The sequence below is a fragment of the Phragmites australis genome, chromosome 1, assembly GCF_958298935.1.
Source record: "Phragmites australis chromosome 1, lpPhrAust1.1, whole genome shotgun sequence".
Classification (NCBI taxonomy): Eukaryota; Viridiplantae; Streptophyta; class Magnoliopsida; order Poales; family Poaceae; genus Phragmites; species Phragmites australis.
Window position 1 is genome coordinate 46,687,065 of NC_084921.1, and position 22,565 is coordinate 46,709,629.

The following is a 22,565-nucleotide window of genomic DNA, read 5'->3' on the forward strand; positions in this document are numbered from 1 at the left end:
GAGCCAACTGCAACAATGATCGGTGCTTAAGCAATGCTGGCGGTCTACGGTGTTCAGGTTCCTCTCACAACCTACCCTGGGAACTCCACATCGGGGTAGAAGAAATACCTTTAACACCGTTCACATCTCGCTTCATCCTCACTACTCAACCAATCAGCACTATCAACCCAACATTATTATCAATGTGACAGTAATTAAAGCCTATAGCTCACGAACGGGGTTGAACCACCGCTCGACTTCTACCGAAGAATCTATGCATGATTAAGCATTTTAGTTAACTTTTAAACTAGACCATCATCAAGTTAAACCCCGATTACAAGAAGATGGATCACCAATAACTCAAGACGGAACGTAATGCATCACCATAGATTCTACCCATAGAAGACCCGGCATCGACTCAACAACATGCATAACATTCATAAAGCATATTTTATCACATTAGACACATATGATCCAAATTAATGGGAGAAATATGCTTAGATGCTTGCCTTGCTGCTCAGACAGCTGTCTGATGCTACCCACATAGAAATCACAGAACTCGTGTGTCTCGGTGTCACATTTAACCACACCCGTGTCACGCTCTGGATCCCCATTCACTAAAGAAGAACATATGTAATAATAAGTATGAATGAGGTGCAACAATGTATACTTCAATATGCATAACAACAAGCTAAAAATGTAAGACATGTGAAATAATAATAAACTTTGCGATCTAAACGATTTTAAAAATCTAACAGGAGGCCATAGACTCCAGGTTGAACACGGAACCTCTGTGTTCCGAAACCTCCAGGTTATACTCCGGATGGGGGTTCTCTAGCTAAATCTAAATCGAATTAACTCGTACCCTCCGGGTTTAATTTGGATTAATCGGGTTGGGTGGATTATTCGGATGAGGCTATGAGCGAGGGTGCTCCGTTAAAAGTACCACGAATTACCCGGGCCCTCTAGGTTTAATTTGAATTATTCAGGTTAGACAAACTTACACTTCTCAATGATCTTCCTCGATCGATTCGACTCGTATGTTAAATCTATCCTACATAAACAAATAAATGATAAAAAAAACACATTAATAGGATGAAGTAAAAAGTAAAAAGTTACAGAAATTAAAAATACAAAAATAGAAAGTTTAGGCTGTTTGAATCACGAGAAAATATTCTAAACAAATCTCCATGTATACTTCAATAACGGATGAGTAAAAAAATATCCCTCTACTCAGCTACTTGTCCTCTCCCCCTATTTGCTAGTTGGGGGCTTCGTTCAAAACTTTGGGTCGGAGCGGATGTTTCAATTGCCGTGAAATCAGTCAATTCAGTAAACTTTCCTCTGTGTTTACTGTTCATGTTTCTGTGTTACAAACGGCATCACGAGAAACTTTCCAGAGAAACCGATTCCTTTGAAATCGGTCCAAACAGTCCCGTGATGTTCCGTGAAGCAGCTCCTGTTGCTGTTCCCAGTGGCCGGTGGGCCAGCCAGCAATCGACCATCCTAGATTGTTTGAAAATTCCCCGGTCACCCAGAGATAATGATTGCTCAGACGTCTCTCGGCTGCACTTCCAGCCTTCCACCGTTTGGTACTGTCTCAGGTCAGGTGGTGGCGGTAGTGGAAGCTTATGGCTAGTGCAGTGATGCCAACGGGTCTACCGTCGAGTTTTACTGGTTCGCACCTGACTCTAAATCCGACTTTACAAATCTGATCTACCTTTAAAATAGATATCGGGTGTAAAATAGTCCCGGTCTCAGGACCTGAGATCCAGTAGGGACTATGTAAGAAATTAAACACGACAGAATCGAACACAAGACATGATTTTTACGTGAAAAATTTTTACGGAAAAAAAACCACGAGCGCAAATAGGGGATCTTCACTATATCAGGGATGTGTATAATGCAGTGGATTACAATAAACGTCTCAACTCTCATTGCAGCTTACAAGATATATTTATAAGAGTGAACACATACGACTCGAGCCTAATACAGACTGCTCCGAAAAATGAGCCGAAGGCGTCCCTTTATAGCCCAACAAGAATTCGGATCACAATCCAACAAACTCCACCTTGAGACAAATTCCATCTTATAGCAAATAAAGAATTATCAATGAACTCTCTTCAATAAAAAAATATCACCGACACCAAAAGTCTCTAGGACTCAAACTGTAACACCAACAAAACTTGAGCATAGCTCAAATTTAGTAGCAGAAACTGACTTTGTCATCATATCAGCAGGATTATCATGAGTGCTTATCTTGCATATTTTAATATCACCTTGAGCAATGACATCTCGAATATAATGATACCTCACATCAATGTGTTTTGTTCTTTCATTAAACATCTGATCATTTGTAAAACAAATAGCACTCTGACTATTACAGAAAATATTAATACAAGAATTATCTTCACAAAGCTCAGGGTACAAACTTCTCAGCCAAACAGGTTCTTTGCATTCTTCAGAGATAGCCATATTCAGCTTCAGTAGTTGATAAAGCAACAGTAGCCTATAAACATACTTTCTAACTAATAGCACAACCATCAATGGTGAAAATATAACATGCGAGAGATCTACTCTTGTCCAAATTACCAGCATAATCTGAGTCAACATAACCAACAAGTCTATCTCCAGATTTCTAAACTTTAAACAAGCATTAGAAGTACCACGCAGATATATGAAAATCCACTTAACAACTTTCCAATACTCTTTGCCAGAATTAGCCATGAATCTACTAACAACACTTAGTGTATGAGATAAATCAGGACAAGAACAGACCATGGCATACATAAGTGAACCAACTGTACTTGAATATGGAACTCTAGACATGTACTCAACATCGTAATCTGACTCAGGACATAACGTTGAAGATAATTTGAAATGTGCAGCTAATGGAGTACTCACTGATTTTGCATCATGCATATTAAAACGACGAAGGACCTTCTTAATATAGGCTTGTTGACTAAGATATAACTTGCCAACTTTCCTATCTATAATGATCTTCGTGCCAAAAAGTTTCTGTACTGCATCTAAATCCTTCATCTTAAATTCACTACTCAATTGTGATTTCAATTTGGCTATTTCTGATTTATCCTTTGCAGAAATCAACATATCATCGATATAGAGAAGCAAATAAATAGCTGAAACATTAACAGTCTTTAAATAGACACAGCTATCATAATCAGAACGCTTAAAACCATTAGAGAGCATAAAGGAGTCAAACTTCTTATACCACTATCTAGGGGATTGCTCCAAACCATAAAGAGATTTCTTTAATTTACACACAAGGTCTTCTTTTACAGGAATAACAAAACCTTCGGGTTGATCCATATAAATATCTTCATCTAACTTCCCATATAAAAATGCAGTTTTAAGATCTAATTGCTCAAGTTCATAATCACGCATAGCAACAATACTGAGTAAAGTGTGAATAGAACTATGCTTCACAACATGAGAGAAGACATCATTATATTAATACCTGGAATCTGGCTATAGCCTTTAGCAACTAACCTTGCTTTATACCTTGCTGCTTCATTAGGAGAAATATCCTCCTTTCTTTTGAAAATCCACTTGCAACGAGCATGCTTCTTCTCTTTTGGCAATTTGACTAAATGTCAAGTACCATTCTTTTCAAGTGACTCCATTTCATCTTTCATTACAGTCATCCAATTATTGCAATCAGAAGAAGTAATAGCCTTATTATAATTAGAAGTTTCTGTATTACCTTCAACTTCTTCTGCACAACTTAAAGCATATGCAATAATATTACACTCCTTAATTAACCTCTTGGGTGGATTAATTTATCTTCTAATCCTGTCAACTGCAATAGAATATTATGTAGGTTACACAACAGGAGAAGAAGGTACAACACTAGACGAATCATGGTCAATAAATAAATTTTCAGCAATAAGTGCATCTTGGACAGCAGCATCTGGTATACTTTTTGCATTAATAAAATGCTCCACCTGCACACTAGAACTCTGCTGACTCTGAACAGGAGTATTAGGCAATATAGCATATTTATTAAAGACAACATTCCTAGTAATCACCACCTTTTATGTTGCAAGATTCCACAATTTATATCTTTAATATTAGATTTATAACTAAGAAAGATGCACTTAATAACTCTAGGCTCTAATTTACCATTATCAACGTGAGCATAAGCAGGACAACCGAAAACTCTCAATTCTGAATAATCAGCTGAAGAATCAAACCATACCTCAATTGGAGTTTTCTTATCAATGGCAATGTTTGGTTATTGATTAATAAGATAACAAGCATTGGAAATGGCTTCAGCCCAAAAACGCCTATGCATACCTGCATTAGACAACATGCAACGAGCCCTCAAGATGATAGTTTTGTTCATACGCTCAGCTACCCCGTTTTGTTGTAGAGTAACAGGAATAGTGTAGTGCCTCACAGTACCTTCAGACTTACAATATGAATCAAATTCATCTGAACAAAATTCCATCCCATTATCAATGCAAAGTTTCTTTACCTTCTTTTCAATTTGCCTTTCAACCATAACCTTCCACTCTTTAAATGCTTTAAATATTTCTGATTTATGCTTCAAGAAATAAGGCCAAACTCTCTTAGAATAATCATCAATAATAGTTAACATATAACAAGAACCACCTAGCGAAGGCCTACGAGATAGTCTCCATAAATCAGAATGCACATAATCAAAAATACCTTCTATTGTATGAACTGAAGTGTTGAATTTCACCCTCTTATGTTTGCCAAAAATACAATACTCACAAAATTTCAGCTTGCCGATGCTATGTCCATCAAGAAGACCTCTCTTGCTCAATTTTGTCAAACCAAGTTCACTCATATGCCCAAGATGCATATGCCATAGATTAGCAGCATCAGAATCTGATAATGAATATAACTTATAGCGGCATCACCTGTGATTGTAGTGCCTCGGAGATGATATAAATTGGCAGACTTTAAATCACCTTTCATTACAATAAGGGAACTTTTTTTCACCTTCAAAATATCATCTCCACCTGACCAATCATACCCTTTATTATCAAGAGTACTAAAAAATATAAGATTCATTTTCATACCTGGATTGTGCCTCACATCTGTCAAGGTTCTAACAATGCCATCATGCATCTTTATCATAATTGATCCAATTACAACAATTGGACGTGAGTTGTCATCACCCATCCTAACAGAACCAGCATCTTGAACAGACTTATAAGTGGTGAACCAATCTATATGTATGCATATATGGAAAGATGCAACAGAGTCAATAATCCATTCATCACTGTTCCTAGCACATCCAGCAAAACCAACGAGAGTCTCTCCATCAAAACTATTATAGGAAGTAGCAACAGGAGCTTTACCTTCTTCATTAGATTTACCTTTCCTCTTTTCTTTATTCTTCAACTTGTAACATTCAGATATATCATGATTATCTTTCTTGCAATACCTGTAGAATTTTTCCTTGCCTCTGGACTTCGAACGACCCCTGTAACCGTTCGAACTTCTACCTATTTGTCTATTATGCAAAAAAAATTCCTTTGTCCTGCCACGCATAATCAAACCTTCTCCATTGGAAGTCGAGCTATCAGTAGACACCATCTATTTCATCTTTCCCTTGGCATAGAAGGCCTCATAGACTTCTTTTAAAGTCGGTGTATCATGACTGTATAATATGGTATCTCTGAAGTTTACAAAAGAATCGGGCAATGAGCACAAAAGAATCGGGCAATGAGCACAAAAGAATAATACTCAAGTCCTCATTATCATATTTTACATCCATAGACTGTAGGTGAGCAATGATCTCCTTAAAGAACGAAAGATGATTCAACACCGAACCACCCTCTTGTAATTTGTGCGTGAACAATTTCATCTTCAGATGCATTTTGTTGCTCAGATCCTTTGACATGCAAATTGATTCCAGCTTTAACCATAGAGCAGCATTGGTTTTCTCCTACAAAATATTATTTGATAAATGAAGATGAACTTGTGATAAAGACTTACGATCCTCTCTCTTTTCTTCATCGGACCAAGACTTTTGATCTTTGTTTCCAAAATTATCAAGCGCATCATCCAGATCAGTATGCGCAAGAACAGCTCGTATCTTGACTTGCCATAGAGAAAATCTTTTATCTCGATCTAGCAGTGGAATATCATACTTTAAAGAAGTCATTGAGAAGAATAATCAGCAACAAAATAAGCTGCAACCCTCTGGTACAGCCATGTGTGCACGAAGCAATAAACTGCAGAAATCCTAGTACACTTCGTGTACGTGCAGCAATCAAACCAGAAACCAATCTCCTAGTACCTTTCCTCGTGTACATGTAGCAAAATTTGATTTTTTTTTTCTTTCACGTGAGGGGTAGGTGGTTCTGCTCCTAGTCAAAGAGATCTCGAACCGTGAATGGGCAACGAAGAAATTCTCCCTCTTCCTCTCCGAAGAAAGCAGACTTGTTTCCTGATTCTCTCTCGCACCGAAGAGATGGGGGACTATCAATTCCGAGATAGGATTTTACGGAGGAAGCAACGGCTCGCCGACTCGACGATGAAGAATCCCGTGACGGAGATAAAAACCGATCTATTTTTTTAGTGTTTCTCGTGTAGATCCAATTTTGCTCAGGTACCACTTGTAAGAAATAAAGCATGACAGGATCGAACACGAGACACAATTGTTTACATAAAAAACCCTTACGAAAAAAAAACATGAACACCAATAAACGAACTTCACTATATTAGAGATATGTATAATGCAGGGAATTACAATTAGTGTCTCAACTCTACTTACAGCTTACAACATATATTTATAAATGGTGTTCCAAAACATAGACCGAAAACGTCCTTATATAACCCAACAAGAATTCGAATTACACTCGAGCCACCTTGACCCGCCTCTAACCTCTCCCTCCCCCACGCCGCTGCGTGTCTCACTCGCCTGTCGCTCGCCTGCACGCCAGTGGCCAGCCCGCTCGCCCCGCGCCCCTCTCTCTGTCCCTCTCACTGCCGCGTGGACATGCAATCCTGCACGACAGCCCCGTCTTCTAACTCCCGCCACTCCTTTCTTTTCCCCCGCGCCGTTGCCGATCCAAATCACGTCGAATCCGCGCCCGCAAAAGGAAAGCCATCACCGTATATGTGCCTACATGGAAATCCCGCCAGAGAAGAAGGAATGGAGAAGCAAATCGCGTCGGATTTGAACCCGGAGACCAGGAAATCAAGCACGGAAACCTCGTCGTAAGGGATCCAAGCGGTCTTCCCTGGTGGATTCAAGCGACAGCAAGGGGCGAGGTCAATGGGGTACGGCGGCTGGTGTCAGGGACGTCGACTCTGAGCGCGGGCGTGGCTGTATGGAAGGCGTGGAGGGGTGGCCCAGAGAGATGCAGAGCTCCTCGCCATCATCTTTGGCAGCAAGGCAACGTCGAGCTCATCTCCCTCCTCGGAGGCATGCTTGTTCAGGGTGCTCGGTTGCGGCTCGGCTAGTGCTAGGTGGTGAGCTCATGGAGAAAATTGGAGAGTTAGAGACGAGGAGAGAGAGCAGCGCTGCAGCAGTAAGAAGCTGGAGAGTGGAGAGAGGTGCAGGAGCTCTGATGGGAAGAGATAAAAGAGAGAGAGAGGGAGAGCAGTTTGGAGGCCAGAGGGGGATGAGCTGTGCGCATGACATGGGCACATGGCCAGAGTGCCAGAAGCGTGGGCCGGCGGAATCGGTTGGGCCCACAGGTTTTTAGGTTTCGTGTAGCACCTGCGGGTGAAAACATACACCCAGATCCGGACCGGGTTTGAATCGGGCCCCGATCGAACGGCCCTGTAGGACTGTTTTTTCAGCTGAATCTGCCCCTATCGGCCTGGAGGACTGTTTTTTCAGCCGAATCCACCCTGTCTGTCGGGTTTGAAACCCACGGGGACCCGACTTGACAGGGGAAACTGCCATCCTTAGGCTAGTGTGGGCAGGAGTTGATGATTTTTTAAAATAATACTAATTTAATAAAATAATATGTGTTTTTTTTTAAAATGGCCAAATAGTACCATATCTGCAGACGAACTACCGACAAGAAACCTATTAGTATCTCGCTTGTTGACTGACCTTCTACCAATAGGGACCTATCGGCATATGATGTGCTGACAAGCCTCCATATCGCACCGTAAACCCCAATTAATGTGGTGGGCCACCACCGTTCGATACACCAAATGTCGATAGACACATGTCGACCATCGACATGATACTATTTTGACAATTGTTTTAAAATGAATGTTATTTTTATAATTTTGTATTAAGTTATACTACTTGAAAAAAATAATATCCAAAGTTGATAACCACGATGTCACACCCGATTTTTAAGGGAACAAACCAGATGTATTCCATATGTATGCCAGAATCAAGTTTCCATACATACAGTGATATCATCAGTGATAACATAAATGTGTCATTAATAACAAAAATATTCATTACAAAAGGACCCGCAGGTCTAAAAGAAAACACTAATAGATCTTCCGGTGGCAGCAGGACTTCCATCCATCCACATGCGTTGTCAGGGGGAACGCCAGCCCATGACATGGTCTTCAGAGCGACGCCTTCCTTCACCTAGTCCTCAGCGCTGGTCCACCGCCCGGTCAGCAGCCCCGTAGGCACCACGTCAGCATCGGCGCTGAGTCAGTAGCTGCGTAAGCCACCATGTTAGCCCACCGAGCCCAGTTAGCCTGCTGACACAATAAATAGATTTTCTAATCCTGACATACATGTGGAATACATCTGATTTGTTCACTTAAAAACCAGGTGTGACATACGAGCAGACGAACAGACGGATGGAGGACACAAAGGGCGGGACAGTGAACAGAAGCCTCTGTATACAGGTCTTGCTAAGTGTTGGACCTCGGGCCACCGAGTTCTAGAGCAACAGAGCTAGTCCAAATGGAGGGAGGCTTTTTCTCCACACGAGCACGTAGTGGGGCCATGATTTGGCTTAAGCGGGCTGGGGCTTTTACTATTTTTAACAGTTTTCTTGATTAGTCATGTTCTCTTCGTGAAAGAATTTTAGTTCCTTTTAGCATTTCAACAGTTTGGTTTTACATTTTTCTTCACGTAGGAATTATCTATACTATTTTCTCTACTCTGAGATTCTCTTTTATTTTACTTTACAATTTTTAAAAAGAAATTGTTAAAAATAAGAGAAAATAAAAGTAATATTTGTAGACGCTCTTACTACCGACGTCCTCGGTCCTCCCAAGTCCCAGGAGGAAACGCGGGCTCGGAAGGAGAGGCCGTGCCGGCGCGCGGTCTTGACGTGGCCCGCCCGCGCCGTGCGCGTGTTGCGGGTGAAAAGTGGCCTGCGCAGTTTTGGGCTTTGCTTCGACGGGGCCACCGTACGACTGATACTCAGCAAGCAAGCGAAGCGATGGAGAGAAGGGATCAATAACGGTCATCAGCACAACAAAAGCGCAGCCAATAGGCTAGCCTTTCAATTTAAAAATAAAACGAACCTTCCTCCACGTTATAACAACAACAACATTCGATCTAGATTTAATAGCTATCAACTCATTGCCACCGGCTACTTTGGACTTCATTTTATAGCTTTGAACTTGATTCTATTACATTTCAACTCGATTTTTTAAGCTTTCAACGCAACAAAGGACAATCTTTCAGCTTGACTTTATAAAGCGTTAAACTCGACAGGTTGGTGAGTCAAGGCCAATATGGCAAGACTGCCGCTGGGTACCCAAATCCTACCCATGTTATTTGGGTGGGGTGCGGGGAAAAATATTTTGCCCGTTGTGTGGAGAGAAGAAACTAGATGTGGACTTCAGCCGTCGCTCGTCTTCTCGTCGTCCGCAAGGTTCCCCTCATCGATGTCGCCTGATCCCTAGTTTGCACATAAGTCAAAGAGAGGAAGTCTAAGGTTATTTCCGCACCCGGGTTGCTTGTGACATTGCGTTGCATCGTTCATTTCGCTCCGCTATACTGTAAGGTCTTCTACTTGGCTAGTATACTGTGGATTCTTATCCACCAGACCATCTTTTGCACCCTTCAGAAAATTATTTTACTTTATTTTTATTCGAAGTATGTATTTGATTCATTCTGTTGAATCTGTGTGTATTAGCTATTTGATCCAAAGACTAATACAAGAGGCATAGTGCAACTCGAGATCAAGGTCCTAACACGACAAGCCGCAGGCAGATCCCCACGACAGAATAACAAAAATAGCCACCCCTCCACACGCGCGCCAACTTAAGCCACCACCATGACCTCGAGCTCCCCGTGGGCTAAATCTAGGGGAGAGGAGATAGATCCAGCAAGGACAGGAGCACAGGTAACAATTGAGGGCTAGAAGGTGAGCACAAAGGGATAGAGATGACCCTACGGAACACCAGAGCACCTGCTAGAGCCCTGCAGACTGGAGTCGTCAAACCTCCAACATGACTGTCGCCGCACCATCGCCACCCCACCAGCATGACCGCAACTCAGTGCCACTATGCGCACACTACGTCGCCATGACACTACGTAGCTCTGAACCACCACGTTGTGCCATGGGGGACGCTACCATGAGCCTCAGCTCCTCGCCTCAGCACCACCAGGTCATCGCACCATGCCTCTACATGCACCTCTTAGCCACCATGTCGTGTCGCCAAGGGGGGATCCGAACACGACATCGTGCTGATGATCGCGGGCCGCACAACGTGGAGGGCACCGAAGAAGTTGATGCCACGCGGATCTAGACAGTGGCACGCAGAGCACGACTGCCCGCCTATGCAGCCATGCGGAGCCTGGAGGCGGCGTCAATAGCATGCAGAACCGGCCACCAAAGGCACACACTGTGAGGAACCGTTCAAATTGTATTCGGATTAATTATTAGGATAATCATTTGTATAATCACAACTACAATAATTAACTAGAATCCAATTCAGATAGTCCCGACATATGCTTTATACCCAAGATCAGTACACACACCCTTCTAACAAGTTTGTTTACATCAAGACATAATAAAAGAGCGAGTAGTTATATAAATACTACAAGTCCTTAAGTGATTACAATTTTTCATTCATTTATAGGAAACAAATGCTAGAAGGACAAAAAAAACATTATACCTTTTAGCCGCTTAGAGATACTATGCAATAGAAAAATAAAGGTTATTAACAACAAAAGATAGGTGGAGCTAGTTGTCCTCAGACACCACCCAAAACGTCATCACCCGAGTAGATAACATTACTCCTGCCTATCATCAACATCGGCGGACGTGAAGTAACCAAAAACTAATTCTTTCTCACTTGCAAAACTCGTCAAAGAAAACGTGAATACGAAAGTACTCATAAGACTTAATCCATAATAGGTACATATAATATCCAACTCTAAGGATTATACAATTGAGGATGCGTAGCAAGAAATCGACTAGAAGGGTAATTGAATTCACATGCAAACACATTTTTGGACTCAAGTATGTTAGCATCTACATTTAACCTTGTACCCTCCCATCCTGATATCATCAACATAAACATAACTACAACTTAAACCATCTCAACTCATCACCAACCATCACAATTCACTTCCCAACATACCATCACCCCCAACAACAGAACTCTACGATTGATGCGGATAGACAGAAGCATGCTCATAACCAAGAGTGTGACAATTCAAATTGATCTTACACCTTGCAAGAATACATCTTTACCCACACGACTCAAGTCCATCATGTTGGCCCTCGAGACAACATTTCTTATACCCGGGACTACCCACTTGCACATACCCCTAGGGTACTAGGGTTACTGCGAGCGTGTCCCGGACACATCTGGCTCCCCATCACCTTGCTTCTCCTTTTTTTTTCCTCTTACACATCATAGGAATGCACATCAAGCATTAGCATGGCGTATGATAATCAGCTCATTCATATATTTATTGAATATGTGGAAGTACGTAAAATGCTTAAGTCAACGACAAACAATGATCGGTACTTAATCAATGCAAACGGTCTATAGCATTCAGGTTTCTCTCCCGACCTACCCCTAGCACCACTCAAATCTCGTATCATCCTCACACTCATGCTTCTCAATATCATCATTATCTTTATGAACAATAATTAAACATATAGCTCGCGAACGATGGTCGAACCACCGCTCAACTTCTGCTAAAGACCTATGCATTGCTAAACATCTCGGATAATTTTTAAGTTAGATAGCAACATTTCTATACTAGATTATAAGGATATAGATTATCAATAATTTAAGATAGAAACAATGCATCAACGTAGGTTCTATCCATAAAACCCGACATTGACTAATTAACATGCATAACATACCATGATAATTTATCAATTTAGACATCACACGATCCAAAATATAAGACAAAATATACTTAGATGTTTGTCTTGTTGCTCCGGCGCGTCCCTCATGAAATCTGGTTCGATGTCAGCCTCGACCGCGTGAACCGTCGGTGCGTCACTCTCTAGACAATTCAAGAATGCATCGAAGAAACCAACGAACATGGAAATGTATGCTTATAATGCATGATCGTGAATGACATGAAATGCGCCATGTTTCGAAAATATTTGCAAAGAACGCTAAACGATTTGGGTTATGAAAGGTTTAAACCTCACATAAGACAACATAAGTTCATAAAGTTTTGTGCAACCAACAGTCAGACCGGATGTCTGGCGGTCAGACCATGAGGGTCGAATAGAGAGCAAACTGTTGAGTAAACCTGGGGGTCAGATCGGCTAAGTGGCGGTCTGACTCCTGACCTTGGAGTTTTGATTGTAAACTTGAATCAACCTAGTCTCAGCTGGTGGTCAGACCAATCGTAATGGCGGCCATACCACTTGGCTCTGCCGGCGCCATCTTGGCGAGGTCACTGGCGAAGTCTCCAGCGATGCATTCGACCATGAAGGGTATTAAAACGCTCTACGAGACCAGGGGAGTGATTCTAGAATGGTTTGGACGACATGCACCGGGCCAAACTCGAAAAACTTCATGAATGAGATCTATAGCTAGGGTTGAACTTGGTCTAAATGAAACGGTGACTGTTTAGAGCCAGGGAATGAAGGGGGAAAGGGTAGGGAATGGCTCACCTCGATGTGGGGAAGCCTTCTATTAGATAAGACAACTCCAGGGAAGCGCTGATTTGTAGATCAGGCTCTGGGGTGGTTGATGGCCTTGAGATGGGAAAACTTGCGTGAAAACATCTCCGGCGATGGAGATGAGAGGGAGGAACTCGGGGAAGGCTTCAGGAGTTAGGGGGAAGGCCTCTCCGTCGATCTCTGGCCGTCGGGGACGTCGATGTGGTCCCCCCCCCCCTCCTCTCTCTCTCTCTCTCTCGGTTTGGGTGAGGAAGAGCGAGTGAGAGTGAAAAGAATCGAGAGATGCAGACTATGTTTGGTCAGTGGGCTTAAAAGACTTTATGCTCTGGCGGTCAGACCGCAGGAAATCCTGATCAGATCGCGAGAAGGGTCCTTGTGCTAAAAGCTTTGTTCTTTTTCCTTTTTCTTTTCTTCTTCTTCTCCAAAGTCTTCGGGGTCTTTCTAACTAGGTCTAAACCATTCCACCCGCAATTATAAATACATATATGAGGTGGAAACCCGCATCGATCCGCAACGTGTAAATTTCTTTCAAACATGCTTTAAATACTTTAATTAATAAATCATCCATACAAAAACATGATGTTATGATGATTATGCACACTTAAACCAGATTATGATTTTTGGATGTAACACAACCACACGCGGATCTTACCAGAGACGTAAGGATCTGGCCACTGACACCGAGCCGACCAACGGAACCATCCAAGTGAAGAGAAAAATGAAAGAGGAGGGAAAAAGGAAAGGAAAGGAGAGCAAAATTTATGGCAGCCAACCCCTAGTTTTGTGAATCTTCCTCATCCTAAAGCTACTCAAATAAGTCCATAGTTAGTACGACTAAAAATACAGTTTAATGTTGACCTTTACATTGGTTGATATTGGTATTATGGTATGCTAATTTCCAAGCAGACTAGCAGAGTACTGTACAAGTATACTCGTGCCTTCTGTCCACAGCACGTACGCACCCACACAGGCGCACGTGTCTCCTTGCGAGGCAGAGACTTCGCTGCTCGGACAACTCACAGTGAGCGAGAGCTCGAGTTATTACACGCCCTAATTTTCATCTCATGGTGAAGCTGGACAAGTGTCGACGCGCCGGCTCTCACATAAACCAATGCGCGGGATGCACCCACCCACCATGGCACCATGCCGTGCTCCCAAAACCCCTCCCTCCCGGTGCCCTCCCTCCCCTGTCCTCTCGTCTCATGGTTCCGCGGCTGACCTCTGGGCCCCGCTCGGTTTATCTGCCCCAGTTACTGGGTTTTTCAGTTTTCACCGTGCTGCACCCATCCATCGATTTAACCATGGTTAATCAATAATCACCACCCAAAAAGAGGATGCTGGTGTGGTGACTAGTGAGCTACTGCTCCATTTGCTCCTCTATATAGGCGGCAGCCTGCTCCACCAAGAAATCCAAACCGCGGCCTCTGCCTAAACCCTGGTCACTCGCCATGAAGAAACCGGCTTGCGCAACCACCCCGCTTTCCCCTTCTTCTCGGACCTCCTCCTCCTCGTTCTCCTGTGTTTCCTCCTCCGCGTCCACCTCGGGCTCCTACGTGCCGTCGTGCTCGCCGAAGCACAAGAAGAAGAAGAAGAAGAGCAAGTGCAGGAGGGCCAAGAACGGCGCCGTGGTCGTCCCAAGGAGGAGGAACTCCATCTACAGGGGTGTGACCAGGTGGGTGATCGGCCGCGGTTTAATCTTGCTTTATCTTGCTTTCATCGGAGATGTCGTAAACTTTTTGTGCTTGTTTTTATCTCTGACTGAGAGGTGCGTTGTTGTGTTTGTTGGTGTAGGCACAGGGGCTCAGGGAAGTATGAAGCGCACCTGTGGGATAGGCATGCTTGGAGCCCAACCAAGAACAAGAAGGGCAAACAAGGTGAAGCCTTTGTTTATTTTGGCAATATGGGATTCTTTTGTTTCTCTCATTGGTCTCCCTCTATTTGTTTGATTATTTTGAGTTGTCATTTTGTAGCTTATGTGCTGACATTCTTGTTTTTCTTTGTTTTGTTTTGAATTTCATTTTGCAATTTGTGTCCGGCTGCCTCGGAACTCGTGTGATACGTGGATGTTACATGTCTGATTGTCTCCTCGCTTCCAATAGTTTATCTGGGTGAGTCAAAGATCCTCTCACGTCTGCAAAAAGCTCACAAAACTTTTCTATGCTATGATTCCCAAATTATTTGGCATGGTTCCCTGAATTGCATTGTGTTAGTCAGATTGATTTCGATTTAGAATCGGCAACTGCTTTCTTCCTATTCCTTTTTGAACGAACGAGAGATCGAGTGTGGGGGAAAAAGTACTTTTGGGTAAAGTTGAAAGGACTGCATTTTGTTTGTCCCCATGTATGCTACACATTCAGAAACGTTTGCCCAAAACCATCAGACACTTGCATGGATGATATTACCTTTACTTTACAAATACAAGAACATAATACATGGGTTAAGACCCCTTAATCTTGTTTGTTCGCAGGAGGTTATGACACTGAGGAGGCAGCGGCCCGCGTCTATGATCTTGCAGCGCTCAAGTACTGGGGCTCAGAGTGCGTACTCAACTTCCCAGTAAGTTCAGGGTGTTCAGCATGCATATGTCCTTATCTCAGTACTGTACTTTGCTACCAATTCTATGCATACATCGAAGCTTGGTTAGGAGTGTGCTAGTGTGAAGTTTACTTCTCTGTGATAAATTAATGCAGCTGGAATCGTACAAGCAGGAGCGTGAGAAGATGCAGCGCATGACAAGAGAGGCGTACCTGGCCACTCTGAGGCGCAGGAGCAGCGGCTTCTCGAGAGGCGTCTCCGAGTACAGGGGAGTGGCCAAGTAAGCACACTGTATTTCTGTAGCTATCCAATCAAGCATTAGCTCCGTGGCTCTGCCCACTGCATCACCCACTAAGTGCTTCTTGAATCCAATGCCAGCTTGTCTCTGCAATTTGACTGCAATTTTCTGCTGTCACCCTTCCTTCCTGTGTGGCCATGCTGCAATTTTCTGGTCACCTTTCTTGGTGATCAGAAGAACTGTACTGATGCGAACTCTGGCTCTGCAGGCACCACCACAGTGGCCGGTGGGAGGCCAGGATAGGCCACGCTTGTGGCAGGAAATACATCTACCTGGGGACATTCGGTACGCGTCTTTTGCTTGGTCTTCAACTGCATGTTGCTACTGATCTCAGGAAGCCACATTTTTGTTACAGAATCATAGCACACAAGTTTACTGTCGTACACCATGCGTTCAGCATTATTACCAATTTGGCAATTCATGTGTCACTGCTATTAAGCTGTAGCCTGCATTTTACACTCTGGTCATGATGGCATTTCTCGTGTTAATAATACTATATGATTTTCCTGGATGGTTTGCCTTTTTCCCTTGTGTTGATTATGCTTCCAATAGGCTTTTGTGCGTACTGCTGCTGTTGTGGAGGTCCACAGAATGTACTCCTGAATGGTTTGGTTGGTCCCTTTGGATCTTTGCCTGCAGGTACCCAGGAAGAGGCAGCCCGGGCCTACGACCTCGCAGCTGTAGAATTCCGGGGACACAACGCGATCACCAACTTCGACATCAGCAGCTACACCGACTACCTGCACCCACCGGTCCCCATGGCCCAGCCAAAGCCGGTTCTGAAGCCCAAGGAGGAAGCACCCCTCTGCAGGGCGCAGCCAACGCCACTGCTGCAGCCCAAGCCCGAGCCCCAAGACGTGCTCGAGCCCGTGGCGCTGCCGCCCGGGCCCGTGCTCCGGGACGCGGACGACGCGGACCATGCCATCGCCGAGATCCTCCCGGCGCTCTGCATGGACCCCGCCGACTTCGAGGCCTGGTACCCTGCCCGCCCGCTCGGCTGCTGGCCGTCCGACGACCTGCCGCTGCCGGACGACGTGCGCTTCGAGGACGACATCGAGGCCCTGTTCGACGCGCCCGGACCGGCCGCGGCCGCGGCCGTGCCTGACGCTTCCCGAGCCGACGCGGTCTCCTACGCGGCCGCCACGATCAGCTCGCTGGCGGCCGGCCGCTGGCGGTGAACCGGTACGTGTCACTGCGCGCCGCGCGCTTTTGCCCTGGCTCGCCTCGTGCGTGCATGTAAACATGTCGCGTCCGTGTAAGTACGTGTGGTCGTGTGCCCTCAGCCTCAGGCTTAGGTGCGTGCCGCTCTGGGGGCGAAGTGGCTTGTCAAGTGTTGGTTTTTGGAGTGTAAATGCTGTGATGTGGCCGCTCTCCTTTTGCCTTTGGGAGTACGTGAAAGTGGGGGTGGAGGCCCGAGCTTTTGGGGTGCACACTGTGGAAGCCGTGGTACTTGTAATTTGTCGGCTAACGACGCACTGCACGACTGCTATCCGGTTGTCCAGGCTGGATGCCGTGACAAGTGTGCGTGCGTGTGATTGCTGTGATGCACACTGTTGGTAGGAAATTAATCAACTGAATGGCATGTTTCTTCTTTGCTTTCGCACGCGTGTTTATGTGTCTACTCTCTCCCTCTCTCTATCTCGTGTTGATTTGACATGAGAACAAGATATTGAGTCCGCTGTAAGCCGCTACAGGTACCTAGAAATAGTGAAGAGGACTTGTGTTTCGGCAATCATGCATGGATAGCTTTGCACGAGCTTTTTTTATTTCTATATTGCTACTTTTTTAATATTTGTACAAATACACGATCATAGTACTATCTAATTATAGTCTTGAGGCATACGACGTAACGGGTTAAAAATTAAAAACCCTAAATCGACATGAGTGATATCTTTGGTGTCTCTGCTGGCCCACCAAAAAAATTGTTACCCGTTCAACGATACCTTCGACGTCTCTGCTGGTTTCACTAAAAAAAAGGTGTCGCCCATACTTAAAGACCTAGCATGCATGAGCATACTTATAGATTTTTGGTGTTGCATGCACGTGCATGCATCACCCGTGTATCATACTTGCAGGTGTTTTTGATCGAAAAAGCTCGCCCAGCACCGCATGTGGGTGACACTTTTCCTAGTGAATCAAGCAGAGATATCGTCAACAAATGACATAAAAAATATCATATGTTAGATGGATAATATGTTGATGTGGATATCACACGATTAGGATATTTAATTTTTGATTGTTATGCTGTAATTTTTTATTTTTGTGTCGTGACTCTTACAAGATGTCGCTAGTTAAATGGATAAAATGTTTATATCAACTTTCTACCATGTGATGGTAGCCTAGATATGTACCATTTTAAAATGGATCGTGTATTTTTATAAATATTGAAAAATAAAAATATATAAATAAAAAATTCGGCTTTGCAGGATCAATTGTAGATGCTCTAGGACTGGGGCTGTTGCATCCGGCCCATAGTTGCAGCGCTGCCATTTGTCCATACCGTAAACAATGTCGAGAATATATCTGCTCAGAGCTAGTAGCGCTTTCGATTCGATGCAAAACTTGTCCATTTATTTCCAAAAAAGAGAGAAGGAAAACCTGTCCATACCGTCTACCACTCACCGTCAGCAGCTTGTTTTCCTTCGTATTATTGGAACATGCCGTATCCTCCATTGCGTTTTGTATCGTTTATCCTTCCAGTCTCCAGTCGTACTCGTAGCTAGATTCGTGGAATAAAGATGGAAGAAAATGCTTTAGCAGGATGCAAGCCAGAGCGCACCGAATGACGGCCGGTCAAACGAAATACATTGGCTAGGTGGGCCGACAGGAACATGCCACACTAGCGCAAACCAAGCCGAACTTGCCCACTTCTAGTAGTGACGTGCCTGAAATGATCTGTGGATCTATTCTAGCTTAATTTAATCAACTAACTGCTCAATTTAGCTAGTTATCTTTAATTTAATTTGGATTAGTAGAACATATTTCACCTAGCGGTGAATCCAGAATGGTAGATAAAGGAGATCCAACCTAACACAATTTAATATAATAACCGTGCTACAGTACTGACGCTGCAGTAAAATTGCGAATCTCTTGCTGGATACGCCACTGGTTTCACCTAATTCGATCAAATCAACTAACTAGTCAATTTAGCTAGTTCGTTTTGATTTGCTTTGGACTAGTGAAGTCTCTATCGGCTCACATAGCTAATAGTTAGTTGATTAAATTAAACTAGGCTAGATTCACAGATACGTACATGTTCATCATGTCTATCCCTCCCAGCCCACGGAATAAAGCGCGGCCGGCTAAGATCGAATCCGCACCGCTCCACTAGCCCATTTTATCTTGCGTTAGTCGAGCCCGGACCCATGCATGACCTCGAGGTGGGGCCCACAGACCAGTGCGTGCGACGCGGCCAGGGATCCAGTCCGCGTGGATGCGGCTCGACTCGACCGAGCCCCGCGCGTTCGCTTCTACTAGTATATTACCACAGCCCGCCAGGGCCAACCGCTCGGACCGCACCGCACCGCGCCGCAGACACAGCCTCGTGACGCATTCGCTCGCGCGCGGCGTTGCTCCACCCCGCCACCCGTCTCCGGCGATCCGCGCGCGCAGGTCGCCAGGCCCACCCGGAGCGCAGCGAGGCCGAAGCAAGTCCGCTAGGGGGAGGGAGCTCTCAGCGCCGGGGGAGGCGTCGCCACCGTCTCGGTGAGTGCCACTGCCACGACCCCCTGCGCTCGCGGATCTGATCGGCTCGGTCGTTTGGCCGGTCGATTGGAGCGCGGCTGAGTCGCTCGAGCTGTATTGTTTTCCCTGCTACGGCATGATTTAGCTTGGATTGCAAGCTAGTTTGGCGAATATGTTCGTTCGCGTGCCTCTGTTTTCTCCAGCGAATCCGATCCATTTCTCGGGATTTCTGTAGGCTGTGCTCCGGTTGCTGGGGCACAGGTGCGTTAGGAGCTGCGTGACACGCGTTGGGATCAAAGCGAGTCTCTGTGGATCGGTGTGCAGCTGGCTGAAACTTGTCTGATTTTGGTTCTGTGGCAGAGCGAGAGATGGGGCTCACGTTCACGAAGCTGTTCAGCCGCCTCTTCGCCAAGAAGGAGATGAGGATTCTGATGGTTGGGCTCGATGCCGCCGGTAAGACCACCATCCTCTACAAGCTCAAGCTGGGCGAGATCGTCACCACCATCCCCACCATCGGTGAGCCCTTCCTCCACCGTGTGCATCTGATTTGTGTGTTATTTTATATTGTATGAAATACTATAGAGCACATCTATTTTCTGAAATGCAAACTCGGACGTAGTGCAATTCACATTCGGGGCTTAAATTTACTGCTTAAATTTACTGTCAAATCATGAACGGGATTATGCTTAATGGTTTGAGCCATGTAAAAGTTGAGCAAACTTTATCCTGATTCCTGAATATTGGTCTTTTGCATTCAGTCATTTTCGTATGACGAAGCATTGTTACAAGAGTAACTTGACAAACAGTGAGGTCCTCTGGACGATATATCATCAATATTGAATCTTTTTTAGGAACATGCTATTGGTAATATTTGTTAAACATACAGAACATGTATACTTCAGATATGGGATGGATTTACTATAATGTACTTTCATTGATAGGATTTGAAATTTGCAGGATTTAACGTTGAAACTGTTGAGTACAAGAATATTAGCTTCACTGTTTGGGATGTCGGTGGCCAGGACAAGGTAAGAAAATCTGCTTATAATTGATGTGTATCTCAGATGGAATGTATCAACCCTTAGTGAATATCTTGTGTTGTCAAGATCCATAACATTATTCTTTTGTCACAAACTTTTCTGTGGAGTTACTGTTTATTTATTTTTTGTGTAAAAAACAGATCAGGCCCCTGTGGAGGCACTACTTCCAGAACACGCAGGGACTCATTTTTGTTGTGGACAGCAATGACAGGGAACGTGTTGTTGAGGCTAGAGATGAGCTCCACAGGATGCTGAATGAGGTAACATACTAGTGTTCTTTTAGTTGTTCCAAAGAATTCCATTTTGCAAATATCCAGTCTATATATGAAGTTTGGTTTCAACAATCTCCCAATCATAAATTTGGAGATTATAAGCGGGCTTGCCAAACGAGATTTTTTTAGAGCCCTTTGATCAGCCTATGAGACAAGTATATAGATGCTAAGATACTAACTCAAAACATTAAGCAACATATTTTTTTGCTTTTATTTTTCATTTCTGTGTCTGTTTTCTTTTAAAGCGCTTATTCAGTTATCAGTAGAAACTTCAGCTCCTCTATCCATTCTGTATCACCTGATTCCTGATTAATTGGAGATCTTTCCATGTCGTAGGATGAGCTGCGTGATGCTGTGCTGCTTGTGTTTGCAAACAAACAAGATCTTCCTAATGCCATGAATGCTGCTGAAATTACTGACAAGCTTGGTCTGCATTCCCTGCGCCAGCGGCACTGGTAAGGAATTTCATCTTCATACAATTATTCCAGAAGCTCTTTAGGCCGCTCCCAATGCTCCATGTTGTACAATGTCTTAGCTTTGGTCAAAGTTGCCCTGATGTTCTGAAATTTGTTAGGGTGTCTATATCAGACATATTTTCAAGTATATTTAGTGTATCTTTGAAGCGTTCCTGTTGGACATATTTGCAAAAATTCTGTAGCTATTTAGGGTGTCTATATTCTGAAATCATTGTATAGGATGTGAGAATATATGAATGTTATCCAACCTTGTAGATGCGAATCATCAATGTTGCACTAATTCGCACCACTTTAGAGTTTAGTCGTCAGATTGTGATTGAGCTGAGTCGTTCATCTCCATTCTGCAAGTGCTATATGACTTGCCCTGTCTCCAATAATTGTCAATGTCACTGCTGCCTTTTGGAATCTGTTAGATATATGCATTCTAATTCTAAAATAAAACCCCTGGCGTGCAGGTACATTCAGAGCGCCTGTGCTACATCTGGTGAAGGGTTATACGAGGGGCTTGACTGGCTTTCCAACAACATCGTCAGCAAGGTAACGTTAGCTGCATTTGGTCATCTGGATTGATGTCTTTTTTTTTCTTCTTTTGTTGAATACAAGTAACTCTTAAACTTGTTCTGATTATATGGTCCTTCGAGATTGAAATAAGCATACATAATAGCCCTATTATAGCTGCTGAATATATTTGGGAATTCAGTGCTTCATTAGGCGTAGAACAAAGTTGAATAATCTGAGAGACAAGCATTGCCCTTCTGTTCTGCGCTACCATACTTGACAAGATTGCATAGCATGATACTCAGTATTTGATCTGCTACAACTGTCAGCAACTCTGTTCCAAAAAAACGTTGTCAACTGACGATGTTTCCATTCCATCTGTTTGCACAGGCTTGAAGCTTTTTGGCAGGGCTCCCAGGAAGATGCCTGAACAACTTACTGCTGTCGTTTTACATGTTATAAGATTATACACTCTACAATAGATAGTGTGGGTGCTTGTGAAGGAAAAGCTCTGAGCTCTCTTTTGTGGGCCAGTACCAGATTGTTTTGTTTTGTGTGGGCGCGGGTATCATCAGTGCCTGTTTGGTTTCACAAAATCTACTGTGGCCATCCAATGTACTTATATGTTCAGAGATGGTGTTATATGTTCAGAGATGGTGTGGTAAATTAATTTGACACCCTTTGCCATAGATCTTTGTCGATCCAGTGCTGTGCGTCATACAATTGCTATATATTTTTGT

The 22,565-nt window shown here is 43.9% G+C and overlaps 2 protein-coding genes across 2 annotated transcripts; both read left to right on the forward strand.

Annotated features, from left to right (window-relative positions):
- The first annotated feature begins 14,449 nt into the window (after positions 1-14,449).
- LOC133885375 (AP2-like ethylene-responsive transcription factor At1g16060) lies at positions 14,450-17,033 on the forward strand. Its single transcript, XM_062325086.1, has 7 exons — positions 14,450-14,694; positions 14,814-14,896; positions 15,122-15,130; positions 15,490-15,578; positions 15,713-15,837; positions 16,064-16,140; positions 16,495-17,033. The coding sequence occupies exons 1-7, from the start codon at positions 14,471-14,473 to the stop codon at positions 17,031-17,033; spliced, it is 1,146 nt and encodes a 381-aa protein (XP_062181070.1). The 5' UTR covers positions 14,450-14,470.
- A 2,323-nt stretch (positions 17,034-19,356) lies between these two features.
- Positions 19,357-22,514, forward strand: LOC133922995 (ADP-ribosylation factor 1-like). Its single transcript, XM_062368480.1, has 7 exons — positions 19,357-19,560; positions 19,900-20,055; positions 20,497-20,567; positions 20,720-20,839; positions 21,188-21,306; positions 21,783-21,864; positions 22,216-22,514. The coding sequence occupies exons 2-7, from the start codon at positions 19,908-19,910 to the stop codon at positions 22,219-22,221; spliced, it is 546 nt and encodes a 181-aa protein (XP_062224464.1). The 5' UTR covers positions 19,357-19,560; positions 19,900-19,907; the 3' UTR covers positions 22,222-22,514.
- The last annotated feature ends 51 nt before the right edge of the window (positions 22,515-22,565 follow it).

Excerpts from the sequence above, each read along its gene's own strand:
- LOC133885375 (XM_062325086.1), top strand. The coding sequence starts at position 14,471 with ATGAAGAAACCGGCTTGCGCAACCACCCCGCTTTCCCCTTCTTCTCGG. Across the intron at positions 15,579-15,712 it reads AGTGCGTACTCAACTTCCCA|CTGGAATCGTACAAGCAGGA; the intron begins GTAAGTTCAGGG and ends AAATTAATGCAG. Across the intron at positions 15,838-16,063 it reads GAGTACAGGGGAGTGGCCAA|GCACCACCACAGTGGCCGGT; the intron begins GTAAGCACACTG and ends CTGGCTCTGCAG.
- LOC133922995 (XM_062368480.1), top strand. The coding sequence starts at position 19,908 with ATGGGGCTCACGTTCACGAAGCTGTTCAGCCGCCTCTTCGCCAAGAAG. Across the intron at positions 20,568-20,719 it reads ATGTCGGTGGCCAGGACAAG|ATCAGGCCCCTGTGGAGGCA; the intron begins GTAAGAAAATCT and ends TGTAAAAAACAG. Across the intron at positions 20,840-21,187 it reads TCCACAGGATGCTGAATGAG|GATGAGCTGCGTGATGCTGT; the intron begins GTAACATACTAG and ends TCCATGTCGTAG.